The sequence below is a fragment of the Leucopleurus acutus genome (genome assembly GCF_964270905.1).
Source record: "Leucopleurus acutus genome assembly, chromosome: 11".
Lineage (NCBI taxonomy): Eukaryota > Metazoa > Chordata > Mammalia > Artiodactyla > Delphinidae > Leucopleurus > Leucopleurus acutus.
In genome coordinates this window covers 12,257,709-12,276,932 of record NC_139152.1, presented here as the reverse complement: position 1 = coordinate 12,276,932, position 19,224 = coordinate 12,257,709, and the positions used below count along the sequence as shown (strand labels likewise).

The 19,224-nt window shown below is 42.2% G+C and overlaps 1 protein-coding gene across 1 annotated transcript; it reads left to right on the top strand.

Annotated features, from left to right (window-relative positions):
• Positions 1–647: 647 nt before the first annotated feature.
• On the top strand, positions 648–18,771 carry ARHGDIB (Rho GDP dissociation inhibitor beta). The gene is made up of 6 exons (XM_082850496.1): positions 648–751; positions 9,611–9,791; positions 10,499–10,582; positions 12,504–12,580; positions 15,988–16,051; positions 18,072–18,771. The coding sequence occupies exons 2-6, from the start codon at positions 9,617–9,619 to the stop codon at positions 18,269–18,271; spliced, it is 600 nt and encodes a 199-aa protein (XP_082706622.1). The 5' UTR covers positions 648–751; positions 9,611–9,616; the 3' UTR covers positions 18,272–18,771.
• The last annotated feature ends 453 nt before the right edge of the window (positions 18,772–19,224 follow it).

Sequence of the window (19,224 nt, the reverse complement as noted above, 5' to 3'; positions counted from 1 at the left end):
AGTTCTCAGTTAGAAGACTATGAATTAATGAAGTTTTATTTTGTAATCTGCATTCCGAGGTTTAATCAAAACAGTGCTTTGGCTTCTTTTAATTTAAAAGAAAAATTAGTGAAAACTACAATAAATAACATTTGACGGTTTGTGCTGGAATACATGCTACATCTTGAAATTATGACCGACAAAACTGTAAAGCTCAGCTTGAGGACAAATGTTAAGATTTAGGGCTAAATACATGTAGTTAAAATTCATAATGTCTTAGCACCCAGCATTCACTACCAGCTAACTTTCAAAATATCTGGCTGATAAGGAAGCTGGCAGAGACCCCAAATGAACAGAAGTTAGTGATACAAAGTAAGGTCTATGTGAATTTTCTGCTACTGGTTTTAGATCACTTGCCTCAGAAGCGTATGCACGGAAATTGATTTTTAGACATATCCACACAATTATCCATAGGGCGCACAGTTATAAGCTCCAGACCCTTGTCTGAACACTGAGGTATATCCGTGTTCACGTGGGTGGCCATGCTCTCACATGTGCCATGAATCGTCAGGAATGCTGTTCAGAGTTGGCTGATCAAGAGATACACAGCGCAAAGGAACAGGATTTGAGACAGCCCAGGGTTTCCTCTTCAAGTAGGTTTAAAACTTTTTTTTTTTTTTTCTCACAACTTCCTTCCTGTTCTAACTGCCAGTGCTCAGAAGTCAGCCTTGAGAGACAGAGGCACCCAGGACGGAGACGTGAACCCTTGAATGTAAGTTGAAATACCTTCAGGGTAGGGGAGGCTACAGGTGAGCACAGACAAATGGAGGAATCTCTACACCAGACTACAGTCCTCTACGGTTTATTTTTTTGAGAGGGGCTGTGCCTCTTTAAAACAAACTTTATGAAAAGAAAGTACCTAAGGAGGCTGCAGAGAAGGGGAAGTCAGAGCGGCAGAGCGGGAGTGGCAGCAGTGACTCAGGGGAGGCACCTCGGTGAGGGAGGGTGAGTGCTGCAGCCCAGGAGATAAATTCTGGATGTCCTGGAAAAAGGCTCTGCATGTACCCACTGGGCGTGCCTGGCCAGGTTCCTCCAAGGTTGGAGCCGGCATCTGGCCAAGCTCAGAAGCAAAAAGACCGTAGATCCAAACTGATACGAAACGCGTTGGTGGATGGTGGGTTTCTGCTGGGGTGGAGATGTGTGGTTTCCTGTTTATAGGCAGACTTTAAAGAGACTGGTTGAAAAGAAAAAAATGGTTCAAAGTTGTCAAATATTAAGCTCTTTTCCACTGAAGAATTTTCTGGGGATGTAAGAGAAATGCGTAATGAAAGCCTCCCCTAGGGTACAGTGGGATTTAATTATCCAAGGGGGAGCATGGCTATTTACTCATCACTCTACAGGGATAGCATTTCTACCATTAGCAAGAGCCAGTGAGATGGGCAGAAAGATAAGTGCTGTTGTTGCCAAAGACCAGCTCTTTACCTCTGAGAGAACTAAAAGCAAACACAGAAGACACCAAACAATTTATTAAGAGATACATTCTAGAAAAATCCAAGTGGACTCAGATAGGACCCCCAGTCAGTGGGCCTTCAAAATGTCAGGGTCTGAATCTGGCAGCCATGAGAAGTGCTTTAGGTGTGACCAGAAATACTTTCTTCCTTTTTAGAGGATGTCCTAGGCAGCATGTTTTAGAAAGTGGTCTGTAATTAAACTCTGGACCTAGGGTAACTTGTGGCATGGGTCTGATAAACTCTGAGCTGTTCTTCTGCTCAGGGTCGAGGAATGCAGATTTCTCCTACATGGAGGTCCCATAGTCACCCCTTCATGTAGAGACCAAGAACCACTGAATTCAGGGTTAGCATGTTGGGGTCTCAGTGCAGGAATGATTAAGCAAAGAGAATCAAGCAGTCTGTGCTGGCCCCAGAGAGTCCAGTCATAGGCAACCATCATTCACCTTCGCCATTGCTTTGTTTCGTTACCTTTATAAGGAAAGATCCCTCCCAAATCCAAATATGACACAGGCGTAGTAAGATCATCTTATTATTTCCTGAGATGTGTGGACTTCTGAGAGAATAGTTCATTCCCCAACCATACCGCACAGATCCAGCACACGTGGAATAACCAGGTTTTAGCCGAACAAAGGCTGGCATCTTCCAGGCATTGGAATTCGGTCCTTATTTGGGAGACCGTGAGTTTGTCCCTCAGGAAGTATCCTCGGAGCAATGTCAAGGTTCTGTTTTCAGTGGAAGCTCAGAACAGCAGAGTCAATCAGATGGAAAGATGAGCGCCCCGACCAATTCATGGGAGCACAATAAATTCCAAACTTCAGCTGACAGGAAGAGAGATGCCTTGGGGGGAGTAAAAATTAAGCAGATAGAGAAAGAGAAACAACTTACGTGGAGGGCCTTCTTTGGGTCAGATCTGGTATGAGAAATTTATAAATCTGAATTCTGAGAGGACACAGTGAGGACAGGAAGGCTCAGGAGTGTTCAATGACTTGGCTAAGGTCACGCACTGGTGCAAAAAAGAACCAGTAGCTACAATGCCTCAGAGGGACATTTTAGGAAATGCCCGTGGAAGAAAGATTCTTTAATCCCACATTCTGAGCATCCTTGTTCCTGGGTCAGTGTTACTGTCACCCAGGATCTTGGGTTAGAGTCCATACTGGCACCCCCAGAGATGGGTCTCATGTTACTCCTGAAACTTCAACATTTATCCATTCAAGGAGGAATCACTGAGTCCCTCCCTGCTGGTTTGCACACACTCTGGTTTCCACAGCCAGAGCTTGTAAAAATTCACTTGGGTTTTCTTAGAGGGGCTGATATTCACCATTTGTGCTTATAAAAATTGTCTCTACTTCTGTCTAACTTTTCATGCTTAATTTAAAACCTCTGTGAATGGATCCAATAATTGCAGTGTAGTCTTTTGCCCAATAATGGCTGACTTAATGCAGTTTTCTTTGAGGATTATTTAAAATGAATGTTTGTGGAAGTAGAGTGACTTCACACAGTAGAGGCTCAGGAAAGATGAATGCGTCCGCTGAGTTCTCTCTCCTTTTGCGTATGAATCTGGGTGTCCACGGGGCACTGGTCCTAGGACCACCCCCTTCTTCCTTGATACTAAAATCCACGGATGCTCTGAGTCCCGTGCCCTCAGTATCAGCAGAAGACCAACTGTACTATGAATGTCCGGGAAGGAATGATGTATTATTTCTCAGGAAATAATTCTTTCAAGGGAAATGCTAAAGAATTCTGCTTCTAGGAACCTGTACCCTCCTCCGATTGATCTTAATGTTTATTGTAACAAGACAGTGTAACAAGACACTGTCCTCTCAGGCAGGCATGGGGTTGGTTCCTCTTATCCAGCACTGCACTTTCAGATGTTCTTGGTGGGGGGTGGTAAAGAGCAGCTCTGAGAAGCCCTGGAAGCACCAATTCCTCTCGGTCACTAGGGAACAGTGACACACCAGAAAGGAAGCCAGAAACAGGACAGCTTCTGGAGTCCCGAAGGATAAACTTGGATTCCCCAAATGAGCCAAATTACCACGTACACAGCAAAGCAGACCCAAATCCTCCTCCACTAGCCCTGAGAGGGTCCAGCTCTCCATGACCTGCTGGAAAGCTGCAACCCCAGATGTGGGGAAAGTGGGCATATCCTGGACATTGGGAAACGAAGATGACAGGGAAAGCTGATGCTCACGTAGGTACTTCTCTGACGGAAACCCCCTACTTCTGCGACCTCCACATTTGTCTCTCTCTCTCCCTCCTCCTTACTCTTTTATCTAATACTCCTGACCTGTGCATCTAAGAAGCAACTGGCAACTTCAGGGCATGAGTTAAGTCTCCACTGTACTTTGCTCCAGAGCCAGAGGGAATTCTCTCCATTAGCTGTGCCTGTGTCTCCTGTCATTTCCCATCATTCACGGGGTGACCCTTGGCTTCACTTATGAAAGGGAGCAATAAATAGAATCTAAAATTAAATGGCTTTTTAAAGAAATATAATAGTGACAGTCCCATTTTATGGCTGACTCAGTTCATAAACAATCCTTGCAGTTCCCAGAACTTCTTGTCTCTTTCGTACTCCTCAAAGAGACAAGATCTATTTTTAAGAAGGAAGGAGATGAGCTTGTCAACACTGCAGATCCAAAAGAAAGCATTGGTGTCTGACAGTCAGTTACCTTGCTGAAGCTGAAACTGTAGCAAAACAGACAGCGGCACCAGGAAGGGAGGAGAGGAAGGGAATAGAGTGTTATTGAACATCTACTATTGACCAGGACAGTCCAAGAACTTTTCATGTTTTCTCCCACTCTTCAACCCTGTAAAGAAAGATTATTATTCCCACTTTACTGGTGGAAAAACTTGGGCTCAATGAGGTTAATAACTGGCTCAAGTCCCATAAAAAGTCAGTCGTGGATACACATTTTGAATTTCTGGCCCATCGGTCTCAAAGCTCAAGTTCCAGGAGACATACAGGGTCATCTTTCTATGAATTAACTAGGTGATTTGTTTCATCTAAACTCAAGAGTTTTACCTTTTCTTGCCCTCCAATGATTTAGAACTGCATTAATGAACCAGTAGAGTGTGCTCCATCCTGGAGACTGGTAAATTCTTAAGTGCATTTCCCTTTCAGTGTCCTGGAAATTTCACTGAATTTGTAAGCAAAAACACCGATTTGTGCTATGTTACACGCATGCCATGAGTACCCACCCTAATTTAATCTGGCATTTTAATTGAGCCTGAGAGGATTAAGTTGCTGCCTCAGCCCATCTAAATCTTGGCACTGTTTCACTGAATACTAAACATGGGTGTGTGTGGGTTTGCTGTGAAAATTCACATGTGTAGGCATCTGTGAAGCAGGAAATAGATAAGTAGAGTGGTGAGCACATTAAAAAAAAAAATATGTGCTTTGGGGCCTTATGAAATATAACATTGATAATTCTCCATTTCACTTCTACTGTGTAAAGAACCAAAGTCAAAAACAACCTACAAACAAACAAAACAACCCTGCTCTTTGTGGAACAGGGGTGAGCTGCAGAGGGAGGTGAGCAGACCCCAACAAGAACGTTCTGTGCTGATGGGCTGGGTACTCCCCAGCCTCACCTCCACTTCCTCTTTCCCTTTCTTGCTTTACAGCCTTCTTTAACTTAAGGAGCATTAGGGTCACTGAATTGTGAAGGGGTCTCAGAGATCTTTTAACACAATGATTTCATTTTGCAGAGGCCAAAACTGGAGCAGAGGTTCAGTGACTTGCGCAAGGGGACGTGGAGCCTAGTTGCACTGAAAACCCTCTTTATGTGACACTTCCCTGACTTGCTAAAGCCTAAAGCCGCCCTGCAGAGTTTTGCAAAGCAGCACTTACCTCTGCCTGTGCACCCCCCAGGGAGATTCCCACAATGATCAAACGAGCTCTCCAGAGCTCTCCAGTTTCATGATTACTTCTTAATAAAGAGAGCTGGAGCGACAGAGCGTAGAGCCTCAGGTCAGACCACCGGGCTCAGATATTCATTCTGCCACTTTCACAAAAAGTCTTCTTGGGCAAGTTACTTACCTCTCCTTTAGTTTCCCGGTCTGTAGAAGGGAATGGTGATAACGGCAGTCCTTAAGGTTGTGGTGAGGACTAAATGAGATAATCCTCATGACAGCATTTAGCACTTACGTGTGATAACTGTTAGAATTATTATCATCAATTACAAAACCAGCTGTTCTTTAGATGATGAGATTAGAAAAAAGTCTGGAATTTCCATAAAATTACTATTTTCACTTCAGCAGCACCCATAAAATGGAAAAGAGGAAAATGAGGGAGTTCCCTGGTGGCCTAGTGGTTAGGATTCCAGGCTTTCACTGCCATGGTCCGGGTTCAACCCCTGGTCAGGGAACTGAGATCGTTCAAGCTGCACGGTGCGGCCAAAAAAAAAAAAAAAACAGTAAAAATTATTAAAAAAAAAAAAAGGAAAATTGTATTTGTAATTCAATATACACACACAGGTAGTCTGGGAAACCATTGTCAAGATATATAAACCAGTTGGGGCTTTGGGAGAATCTGAAGTTCCCCGGAAATGAACTGTGAAATTGAAAATGTAGGATCTTTGGGGAATTCACATAAATTTGAAATAGTAAAACAGAGGTAGGTAGTCTCTTATATACACCGGTGAAATAAGGCAACGGAATGTTAACTTAGCTGACACTTGACTACAGGTAAAGGCCTTAGAAAAGGAAAGCACCTAGAGATGGTCTGCCCTAACCCCTCACTTCCCAAGATGAGGAAAGGAAGATCACAGCAGTTGGAACATTTGCTCACAGGGTTACAGCTAGTTAGTGGCAAAGCCAGAATGAAAACTCATGCATGATGAGGCCGAGTTCAGTGAGGGAATAATTATCCAAAATCAGATAGATTGACCCAGAACTCTTCCCTAAAACTGCCCCCTGTGCACTGTCGCTCTTCTGCTGGGCTCGTGGTCAGATCCAGATGTTACATGGTCTCTTCTCCTGCTTCTGAGGGCCAGCGTTTCAGGTTCACAGACAGGCTCCGTGGCTTGAGGCTGAGTTGTGTCATGGGTCTGGCCAGGCTTCAGAGACAAGCAAGCTTCCCCTTTAACACTCAACACTCTGCTTCATTGTTTCCAAAAGTTACAGTTTCAAGGTCATGTTCTTAATCATGGACTTCAGTGGAATCTACAAAGGACTTCAGGAGTCCATGAACCCCTGTACTGCATGCACAACTTCGTGGGCTTTTTCCTTTTTTCCTTTTATAAGGACCATGACCCTTACCCGATTTTTAAAGAGCTTTGTAATCTCCAAAAAGATTAAGAACCGTCAGTCAAACAAGCTGGGCTTTTTGGTATGGCTAGATTGCTCTTCCTCCAATGTCTTCTCCACTTTGGAGAATAACAAATATCAGTATGTGCTAAAGTACAGTGTCTTGTAAATACTAGATGCTCATCATATATTTGTGACCTTCATTTTGCTTTCAAAAGGCCTTTCCCTAAGAAGTGGTTTCCAGTCCTTTATTTGCCATATTATGACATTTTCATCTTTTTTTCCAATCACCTCTCCAGAGTGAGCTGGTTTGGGGTCATCTGACTACATCTCTCTTTTTTTTATGCTATATAATTAGACCAAATTATTTTCATGTTGTCCCGAATTTCCTCCTCTTGACTTCTACAATTTCATATAGTAATCCCACATTATCCTCTGATCTTCAATGCCTTTAAATAAATTTTTGGCTCATTTTTATAGAGCAATTATTGTATCTGTAATGAATCAAGGAAATTTAAAAGTGACACAAGTCTCAGATTCACTAATGAAAAGATCAAGCTCTAGATGACAGATAAATTGACTTGTCAATGATTACACTGTGAGAAGTTAGGAAATGCTGTCCTAGACCAGATCTTTCTCTGTCTCTGTCTCTATCTCTCTCTCTCTCTCCTTTCAAAATTGAGATTTGAGGGTGCAGAATTACAATTCCCTAGGTTATTGAAGTCACCGTGATCTTCTGTGATGTCATCATCTCATGGTCAAACTTCAAGCATATGACTTGTTAGAACCAAGCAATATATTCCAGAAAGTCCTGCCTATGGGGCCTGAGATGCTTTCATCTGTAGATAGCTTTCCTGATGCTCTGTTTGCAGGTTTCTTATGTGACCTCTACCCTGGATATCTGGTCAGGCTCCAGAGGAGAACCTGTCTCATCTGATTAGTCTCCTCTGGGTTGCTCTTTATGTGTGACTTAATGGTTGTCCTTAAACTACCCACAACCTACAACCTCCACCCACTGTATCCTTCATTGTTTTTCCAACCGGTTCATTCACTTTCCCTGAGTGTTTTTTGTAACATGAGGTGAGTTAGTCACTCTGTTTATTGTGATCTTCTCTAGAGGCTCAACTCTGAGTGGAGCTGGTTCTGTAGCTGAAGCAAGAGTTGCCACAGGAACAGGCCTACATGCTTCCTTCCTACATAGGAAGTGGACCTGGGCATTGCAATACTGTTTTCAGAGTTGATCCAAGAGTCACAGTGTTTAGCTTGTTATTTTGCTGGAAGAGGATGGATGAGCCAGGAGATATGATTTCTTTTCCTTCCCTTTTTTTATTCTGTTAAAACTGCTTTTGTTTGGCTTCACTTCCAAATTATTTTTCTTCCTCTTGCCAATAATAGTGACATTGAGACTCAAAACCATAACTGATTTTGGCCAGACACAGCTTCACTCTCAGGGGACTTTTTAGAGATTTGAAGAGTCACTCAGGATGAGACGTAATAGGTATTTACTTAGTGTTCTGCCACTTCCGAGCACTAAAGCCTTTACCCAAAACAGGGAAGAGAGTTACCCTCAGAGCAGAGCAAAAGGAAATCAGGACATTATCTCCTTCTCCAAATATCTCCCTTGTTTCCCCCAAATAGCTCCATTGCTTCCAGCCATGGGGCCTGAAATTCTTCCAGTAGAGATTTCTTCCTCTTTATTAAGACATGGCATCTCACCCTGCTATGTGAACTTGGGCAATTCTTTTAACCTCTGGGTTTCAAGGTTCTCAATGATTAAATTAGGGTTTGGAATATATTACCTCTAAGGTTCATTTCAGCTCTGAAAAGCTCTGACTATACATGCCCTAAGAGGAATAATTTTAAAATTTATTATTCATTCATCAACACTTATGTGTGAATAATTTTATTAGATCTTCCCTCAATGTTTTAACACAAAACAAGTAAATATAAATGATGATGAAAGAAGACAGACCCCAGAGTATGCCCAGGTGAGGTCTTAGAGCATAAGGTCAGTCAGGGGAAATCTCGAGAGGGTAGAGAGGTACTAAAAGGGAAGTGGAAATTGATAGAAAGTACTAAAGACACAGTTACAATTTGTCTGGAGGAATTTAGAGTCCTTTGCTATTTTGTGTCATTTCAAAAGAACAGAAGATCTTTATATATAGAACCTATTAAGTCAATAAATGAACGCTTATAAAATGGCTGAACTATTTCAGTGTCTTGGGAGATTCAAGAGAAACACAACACTTAGTACCTGCGCTCAAGGAATTATTAGCAGTGTTGGGTGAAAACCAATCAGACACTCAGGCAGGTATCACAGGGACCTACAACTTCTCATGAGTTACCTTTGAGCTCTTGCAGGAGTTCAGGGAAAGATTCAATGAATGGGAAAGAGCTAACTGTTTTTGGCACATACTTGAAACCATCATAACTGGGATTGTACACACTGAGCACTTTGACACTGGCAAGGCTGGCTGGATTTGGAGGACTGTGATAATTTCTATAAGTATATGAGCTAGGGCCACTCATTATGGTCCGGGACAGCTGTACTATGTTGTTTCACTTGTTTTACAGGATTCCCAAAGAGTTACTTATTTTCTGTCAGTTTCATTCAGTGAACAGGAGGGACACATCCCAGTACGGTAGCATTCAGGCATGTGAAAGGAAAGCCTGGAATGCATTATATTCTTATTTTGTGAAATACAATGAGGCTGAATTAGGGGAAAATCTGGAAAATCACTGACAATTACACAAGTTCATTAGGGCAAAAATAATGCTAAGAACAGCCCCACAAACATCGTTCATATCCACTGACTTTTGGCTAATAGACCGTCCTCTCTCTCTCTCTTTCTTTCTCTCCCTCCCTCTCTCTCTAGATCAAAATGACTGAAAAGGCCCCAGAACCACACCTGGAGGAGGATGAAGAGCTGGATGGCAAGCTCAATTACAAGCCTCCACCACAGAAGTCCCTGAAGGAGCTGCAGGAGATGGACAAAGATGATGAAAGTCTAGCGAAGTACAAGAAAACGCTCCTGGGGGACGGGCCTGTGGTAGCAGGTGCGTGTGTGCCGAGATGCGGGGCAGGTGAAGGGGCACTGACAAGGCAGACATTTCAGCTACTCAGGAGCAGTTGCAAAGGAAAGTGTACCAAGTGCTTCCAGGGTTAAGTGAGTGAGGTGCAATCTCTATGTGCCAAATCAAGTTATGGACCAGATAATTAAGTTTTCTTTGGAGATAAGGTGCAAGTTGACATTGACATAGATAAAAATAACACATAGGGAGGGTTTAGAAGGAATTTCAGACTACCACTCAGAATTGTCTTCTCTCCACGATTGCTCACCTTCTCTCTTTTTCTTCTCTTTCTCCTTCTCACTCCTTACCTAAATAACCATCTCTTCCACATACACATAGGCAATGGCGAACTAAGGCATGGCCCAAAGATATGGATGGGCCGTGACTAACCAGCAGAGTACCCATAGCCACTCAGGAAATGTCTGCTATTGAGGATTGAGATGGACCTACAAGGATCTGAAGCAGAAATAACATCACTGGAATGTATAAGGCCACTAAGACCAAGCATGTTGAATCAGCCACTTCCATTTCTTTTCTCCTCCAGATGGAGATATCCCTTTTCTTTGTTATCTTGTCTCTCTCCTACTTTAAATGCACACACACACACACACACACACACACACACACAAACACACACACAGAGTACGCAAATACCTCCTCTCTGTGCTTACATTCCCTTTTGAATCCTGCAGACCCAACAGCCCCCAATGTCACTGTCACCCGTCTTACCCTGGTTTGTGAAAGTGCCCCAGGACCCATCACCATGGACCTCACTGGTAAGTGGACACATCTGTTCTGTTTAGTGGGGCCTAATGGCATCACTGGACAAACTGGTTTTTGTCCTCTGTCCCAGCAAAAAAAGAGAAAAATCCTAGTAAAGTGAATTCTAGTAAGGTATGCTGAGTCCAGTTCACAAATCATAGTTTTCACAGTATTTACTGTGCTTAATGAAAAGCCCAGTCTCTAATTGAAAAGGGGTCAGGTGTAAGTACTGGATATATCTACCTGTATCATATTTACTTCAGATTTTTATCTCCACATGGTAGCAGGAGAATTACTATTTGTGTAAAAAGACTGCTGATGGAAATGTTAAGAAGCAAGCTGTATGCTTCTGAAATGGTAATATTTATACAATCTAAACATCAGAGAAAATATTGACCTTGCATCAGCTACAGAACTTACCCGAAGACAGGAAGAAACGTAAGACCTCCTGAATAATGCTAGGAATTCCACTGTTAAATACACATTGTTTAACTTAAAGCTCTGATTCTTTTAAAGAAGCAACTTCCCCCACTAAAGATGTACAAATTAACATGTTATTTTCTTTATTTTCACTTTATAATTATTGTTATTATTGTTATTATTATTCACTTTATTTTCACTTTATTGTGACAAGGGTCAAGTCCTTTCCTGAGACTTAGGTCTGGAGGAAATGAGGAGAGCCGGGGGAAGGTGGCTGATTTGGGGAAAATTGGCAAATGGGAGGAATGAGGAAAGGGCCACTGAGCTAGGGGTTGGGGACATGAAAGGCAGGTCTTTAGTAAAAAACCAAAAATTATTACTAGATTCAAAAACTGGACTCATGAGACAGAATAAAGCATGACTCTAGAACAGTAGGCTTAACAGCAAGGTGCTTCCCCTCACACAGGACACATCCACTCTTTACCTTATATGGGCTTTTTGTCAGAGAGAGGAAACTGAAGTTTAAGACACACTTCCTATTCAACCGAAATCATTAGAGCATACATTCAGCTACCTCCACGTTCTAGCTTTTCTCCAAGAGAGAAACTCTCTCTCTCTCTCATCGGACCTCAGACCTCTTCCTGTGCGAAATTGCGTAAAGTTACCAGGTACAACCATCATTTTGCAAGATAAGGTCTGAATTAGCGCTAAGGAAACCTGCTCTGTTCAGAAGGGCTTGATGATATTGCAGGGAAAACTTGGTCTCTGTCCTCTTTTCCCAGCAGCAAGAAAACCAAATTCAGTTTTCTGTCACAAAAAAGCTATGGAGGTGAATCCCAGATGTATACACAGGATGCTGGTACCAACTCTGTACATGAAGCAGGTGCACAGAATTGTGCAAAACATACACACACACACACACAGTCACCCCGAATGTCAAATTATACAGGATCACGTTGGGAGAGGAGCAGAGAAAGATCACCTCTCTAATTAGGGGCAGATCTCAGTTTTATGAAGCTTTTATAACTTAAGTGATGTTTCCTTTTCCTTAAGAAAAATATTATGAAATTGCAAATGCAAAAGCAAAATTAAGTACAAAAGTGAAATTTTTTTAGAATGATAAAAAGGAACCAAATGAGTACATTTTTTAAAGCTAGAAAACACCACAAATCTACAAAAAAAAATAGCTGGCACTCATATAATATTTTTCTCCTATTTCTTTTTTTGAGGGGTGGGGGCAGAGTCTTTAACCATAACATCTTACATATCCTTAAGGTTGCAGTCAAACTTGGGGAAAAGCTCTATCACATTTCTTTCACATCTGGCTGCAAGATTTCAGGCATTTCAAATGTGTGTTTGTGCAGCAACTAATCTCAGACATTCTTTGACTTGAGGATCATGTGGACCATGTTGCTCTGAGGAGCCCAGCAAATGGCTCTGGAGCTTCAACTTCATTCATCTCCTTGTGAGTGTCCTTCTGAGGAGAATTAACTCTTTCAAAATCCACTTCTACAGGGGATCTGGAAGCCCTCAAAAAAGAAACCTTTGTGCTAAAGGAAGGTGTTGAATATAGAGTCAAAATTAACTTCAAAGTAAGTATCTGGTTTTGTATGTTTTAATAAAGTTTAAATCCTTCCTATAATCAGAGGAAGAAAAAATCAAATTTCTTGCATTATCACGTTGGCATACTTTTGGTTTATTTCTCTTTTTTCCCTGGACTGTCCTCTCCCCAATCCTGGGCTCTACCTGTTACAGGTGCACCTTTGCTTCATGCCCTTTTCCAGCCAGGACCCTTCCCTTGGACTCTCCCTTGATCACTGAAGCCAATGGGATCCCTCTCCTGGGACCTTCTAATACTCCCATCCACAAGACACACATTACTTTGTATTATACCATTTGTGTCATTTCTCCCCTATTCAGCCTAAACACCTTGAGATAGGGAGAGACTATCTATCCCTTCTTTGCAATATTTCAAGCAAAACTTTTTAAATGGTAGATATTTCATGACTATTTATTGAGAAATAGATAAATGAATGAATCAATTAATAGGAAAAGAAAATAGAACAGCTAGAGCCTCAGCTCTAATTGCTCAAGGATATCTAAATTCAGGGGGTGTGGTGCTTGGTAAATAACTGGAAATTACAACTTAGTTGTAGAGCAGGTAAACAAGAGCAAAACTAAGTAGGAGATAAACTGACATAGAATGAATAGGCCCATATCCCAGTGAGCAACCAAAATGAAGGAGAAAAGTAACCTTGACTTTGAAAACAAATGAGTTAGAAATTCACTGTTTGCATTTAATTGCTTATATGTGCTTTGGTTGCCCCTCACTCCCACTTGGTCACTTCCTCCAGGGCTTGGGCTCCACCAACAAAGACCCCATCCGCCCTCTCTATTTGCACACCAGCCCTTCCTTCTCTGAGGTTCAGGATATGATTCAGGGTCCATGGACAATCATTCCCCACCACATACAAATATGCCTCAGAATAATTTCCTTCTGAAAATATTTGTTGATGCCTACTCTATAATAGACACTCTATAATAGTCACTGACTTGTTTCCTGTATTTATTACTAAAGCACCTGAGAGTTTAGTAAGGCATTGTATCCAAACATTCTTCAAATGGGTTTCACATCAGTCCAATTTCGAATCATTAATGCTACTGCCTTAATTTTTCAATTTAATAAGCAGTTGGGATTGACACATATACATTAATATGTATAAAATAGATAACTAATAGGAACCTGCTGTATAAAAATAAATAAATAAAATTCAAAAAGAAAATGTTGACGTGAATAAGATGAGAAGGAAAGGTCTGGTGCGTGGGCTTCTGCCATGGGTGGCAAGGCCGGGGTTGGGTCCTCGGCAGTCAGGATTACACATGAAGGCGATGGAGAAGGTGGGCACAGAAAGCAGTTTTCAAGTCCCATCCACTTCAGAGATTTGGCCTTGTCTCTAACAGGGAAAGGTCACTCTCTATGTGTAACCCACATAAAGTCGAACCTCCCTGTGGCCTGTCCCAGCGTGGATCGAGGAAGAAACACCAGTTCCAAACTGAAAATATGTAATTGGAAAGTGATTTAAATCTTTACTGATGTCTCTTGAAAAATGTCCGAGAAAGTTTGCATTCATAACACCAGCAACACACCCTAGAATTTCATTAACTCTCTTAGTTGCTCTCAAAGTTCTTCTCTTTCTTCCTCAAAACTTAACAACACTCTCCAAAAACTGGCATGGTTCTTTTAGTTTCTTCTCCTTTTCCTTCTGCCTCCCAAGGAGATGTGGTATACGTGATTTCCATGGTTCTCACTTTTTTTTGTTTGTTTGTTTGTTTGTTGGGGGTTTTTTTGCGGTACGCGGGCCTACTCACTGCTGTGGCCTCTCCCGTTGCGGAGCACAGGCTCCGGATGTGTAGGCTCAGCAGCCATGGCTCACGGGCCCAGCCGCTCCATGGCATGTGGGATCTTCCCGGACCGGGGCACGAACCCGTGTCCCCTGCATCGACAGGCGGACTCTCAACCACTGAGCCACCAGGGAAGCCCGGCTCTCACTTTTATTCATGCTTCCAGTAAACTGTCTTTTCCTGGGGTGGAAAAGACAACTGGGAGGGATGTGCAGGCAGAGGAAGAGAATAACTAGGAATATTTATACTTCTCTTTCGTCTGTCTCAACCATATTTATGTTAAATGAACACTCTATTGAGCAGTAGAAAAACAGGAGTCTCTTTATTTTGAAGCCCTTATTTACTACTCTGCCACCATTCCTGTTTTTTGGTCTTTTAACCACCAGGCCACATCTTCTACTAGGCCCAGAAGACCAGCTTAGAGACTTCTAGAAAGATGCATTCATTTTTCCTATTTCTATGAGTCACATGTGGAAGTCAGAGGAATTAGAAAGTCTGGGTTTCATTTCACCACAGTTTCTTCAATGAAGCTGTTTTCTTTCTGTCTGCTTTTGGTAGGTTCATGCTACAGATTTTACTGAGTGACAGTTTCAAACCTCAGCTGGCAGTATTCACGGCTATGCTACCTCATTGCCAACGAAACAAAATGTAGCGCTGACAGATTGCTTTAACTATTCTGTCCCAAACAAAAAGGGAGTCCTACCTATTGTCGAGGAGAACCTATTTTTAAGATGCTTTAATTCTTACATCGGTGAACAATTAACCAAGCCGTCCAGCTAATGCTGCCATGGCCACTTTAATTTGTTTGTATAAACATGACCACTGTATAAGATTAACAGAGAGACCAGTTCAGTCCTAGGTAGAATGAATCATGGAAAAACAAAGTGCTTGGGCTGTCTATATTTTCATTCTGCTTTAGTAAATTTTCTTTGAAAGGCTTGGGAAAGTGGCAGGGTTTCAGACAACGTCTGAAAATGACAGCCATCCAAAATACAGATGCAAATGGATTTCACCCATTATTTACATATGAGGGGGATGTTTTCCTGTGACCCATCTCCTCATCTCTAGACTCCAATCACAGTTACATTCCAGGCAAAGTCACCTTCTAGACCTGATTTTCCATTACGACTTTTCTCTTTGTTTGTTTTTCATATGTTAGGTGGATCATTTCTGAAGTTAGGAGTTTTCAGATATTTACACAATAGTTTCCATGGGTACCTTTGTAACCTAAAATGAGGATGGTCTTCTGGCCAGTAATATCAGGGAGGGGAGATCAAGACCATTCTCTGAACCATTGAGGAAGGAGAAATGCAATGAAGAATATTGAGACAATGTTGTAATCAACCATCCCATCCCCTACACCAAAAATCACAGTATTAGACAGTTACAACCAGATTGGTAACGTTGAGTCTTGTGACCTCCTCTCTCTAGTGTCTACCTCATCACTGTGCTAAAAGACAGTAGTAACTTATTCTGAACCAAATCTTCAGTCCTTTTGTCCTCAGAGAAGCCTCAGCTAGGTAGGATCAGCATGAAAGATGAGGGAAAATGAAAGATCCTTTCTAATCCGAATCGCTTGACTCCCTCCCACCTACAGGTGAACAGGGATATTGTGTCAGGACTGAAATATGTTCAACACACCTACCGGACTGGGGTGAAAGGTAAAGTATCAACACTTCCCACTGTCCCAAACTCTGCTTCTCACCGACACTTAAACTTCAGGTTATTAGCAACTTTTAGCCCTAAACTCATTTAAGAATCTGATGACAGCTATGGACACTCACCCTATGAGAGGCACACATATACTTCTGACCTACATATTAATGGCAAGGTCTGCATTCAGGAAACTTAGTTAAGAGTGGGTCAGCCACTAACCTTCAGCATTCAGCTTCTGGAATTCAACTTTATTACTTATAAAGGGGAAGAGTAACGAAGATAAGTTTGAATCAAAGTACATAAATGTAGTCTTAAAATTAAAAAAAAAAATCAGTTCACAAGTATAAAACCTGGGTGTCACAGAAATCGAAGATAGGAAAGACCTATCCGATGGCAGGTGGTAGCAGCATACGGGGGGCAGGTGGCGGGGCAGAGGGGTAGGGACAGTGCTCAATTTCATAAACAAAGAACTAGAAAAAAGTACTCTTTCTAGAATCGAGAAAAGCTTTGTAACTGAAACAAATAATATCACATGACTTAACGTGCAGTTTTCTCGACAAGTTGTACCTAAGCGGTACATGCCGTGGGAACCTGTCTTCATTTGTCTTCCATTAATATGGGCAGGGAGAAGTGAACGGTGGAAGGCTGATGGAAGCACTTGTAAAGTTCCCTTTTACCTGAAGGTGTCAAACAGCATCCCCTGGTGAAACAATAATGTGTAGGTCAATTCCTCCGAATCGATCAATGAGGGCTAGGGAAGGCACTGATCAATTTGCATGACATAGAGAACCACTCAGTGACTCAAATGCCACAGAAGATTGTTAACCTGAAAGATCTTGGTTGATCGTTCCAATACCTAGTCTCATGAAAAAATAGTTCAGTTTATTATTTTCCTTTGGGCGTAAAGACTGTGGTACTTCACTCGGGCAAGAGGCCGATGAGGTGTCTGTAGTGGTTCCTCCAAGCTTATTCAAAACAACAGCTAACTAAATGTCACCTGCCTGCCTACCTACCTTTACTTATACTTTCTAATCCCTGCTATTCTTAATATATAATCCAGTTACCTATTAATAACTTTGGTTGGCTATTTTTACCATCTGTCCCAGTTCATCACTATTTTTTGCTTTTACCAAATGATTGGGTTTTCCTTTCCATTTAATTATTCCATCCATGAATTCTGTTCATTCTGATCCCCAGCTGTTACCTTATCTCCTCCAACTGTTCATAGAATGATAGTTTGTATATAGAAGACCCTTGAAGTTCATTATATAGAAAAGAAAGAGAGGCTCCAAAGTGTTAGGTAGTTGCAGAGCTGAAGCCAGAGCTCAGGTCTCAACTAGTTTGAGATATTTTTTTATGGAGATAGAATTGACATATAACATTGTATCATTTTGAGGCTTATAGCGTAATGATCTGATATATGTATATATTGCAGAATGATTACCAAAAGTTTAGTTAATACCCATCACCACACATAGTTACCATGCTTTTTTCTTGTGTTGAGAACTTTTAATATCAACTCTCTCAGCAACTTCCAAATATACACTAGAGTACTGTTAACGATGGTCACCATGCTGTGCATTCCATCCCCAGGACTTACTTATCTTATAAGTGGAAGTTTGTACCTTTTGACCCCTGGGATTTTTTTTTATGGTATAATCTGCTACATCTCCATAAAAGGAGTCTAGATCCCCATGGATTTAGGGCACTGATTCCCCACCTTCCTGAATCTCAAAATCAGCTGTAATGTGTTTTAAAGACACCAATGCTTGGGACCCACAGCAGATCCCTAACCTTTGGGAGTGGGTCAAAGAATAGTGTCTTATTCAAAAGAACTCCAATTTAAAAAAGAAATGTTTTTAAGAGAAAAAAAAAGTTGCCCCAGGTAAATCTGGTACTTAGCCATGATTGGAAACCATTGCTCTTGGCTTTGATCACGGGGAGCTGTGCTCCAAATTCTTCAGTGTGCAGTGTTTGTTTTCCCTCTACCAGGCTTTCACCCTAATGAATTTTCTTTCCTCCCAGTGGATAAAGCAACATTCATGGTTGGCAGCTACGGGCCTCGACCAGAGGAGTATGAGTTTCTGACTCCAACTGAGGAGGCCCCCAAGGGCATGCTGGCTCGAGGCACTTACCACAACAAATCCTTCTTCACGGATGATGACAAGCACGACCACCTTACCTGGGAGTGGAGCCTGTCCATCAAGAAGGACTGGACAGAATGAGCGCCTCCGCCCATCCCTTTCCCTACCTTTGCCACCCAGAAGAGCCCCGTCCCTCCTCCCTGATCACAGCTGAGCCCCATCTCCAGCAACCTCCACCTTCTCTTATCGCTGCATCCTCTCCCACACTGTCTCTCACAGTGGTCCCCCGAACAAGATGCTTAAAACCCAGACTTTAATCCTGCCCCCACGCTTCTGATCCCCTCTCATAGCCAGATCTCCCCAGTTCTCCATCCCAGTAGACAATCATTTAATATTCCCTCTTTTATTCCCATTCGAGCAACTAGAGGCCAGGAAATGGGCAAACTAGCACTAACAGTCCTTTTGCCTTGGGTCCCTGTATCTCCTTCCTACCCCTGGATTCTCCTGTGGCTGCTGCTGACTCACTGAAGGTCCCTAATCACACTCCCTGGGGTTCTTCTTCACTGGGAGACACTGTAAACAGCACAAGAGCACAAGAATAAAACAGTTGTATGATCAGATTGAGACCCTCATTTCTTTGCTTTCTTCCTTCAAACAAATATGATAACCGGATGGTTCCCATTCATGAGTTTCCTCAGAGGAACTGGGGCAGAGCACAGTACACGTGGTGTTACATCATTGGGAACAGTCTCGTTCCCCTGTTCCAGTGCGATGGGCAATGAGCTTTCAGGATAGGAATGGTAGGAAATCTCAATTTATTTTATTTTATAGTATTATCATATAGAAGTTTCTACTAAGCTGGAGACTTATATATCCCTCTGCCTGTGAGAATCTCTCGAATTTCCACAGGCACCTGGGCCACATCAGGCACTGTTTCTCTCCTGCTTAAGATCTTTCAGTGGCTTCCCATCACCTACGAAATAAGACAAGCTCCTACGCTTAGAATATAAAGCCCCCTGCGATCTGGTCCCAGCGTGCCTTTCTGCCTGGATTTATCATTCCCTTTTCTGGTTATACTAAATTACTAATAATTC

What these genes read in the sequence shown, in the direction of transcription:
- ARHGDIB (XM_082850496.1), top strand. Translation starts at nt 9,617, where the DNA reads ATGACTGAAAAGGCCCCAGAACCACACCTGGAGGAGGATGAAGAGCTG. An exon ending in GAGTCAAAATTAACTTCAAA is followed by an intron (nt 12,581 to 15,987) that starts GTAAGTATCTGG and finishes TCCCACCTACAG; the next exon opens with GTGAACAGGGATATTGTGTC. An exon ending in CTACCGGACTGGGGTGAAAG is followed by an intron (nt 16,052 to 18,071) that starts GTAAAGTATCAA and finishes CTTTCCTCCCAG; the next exon opens with TGGATAAAGCAACATTCATG.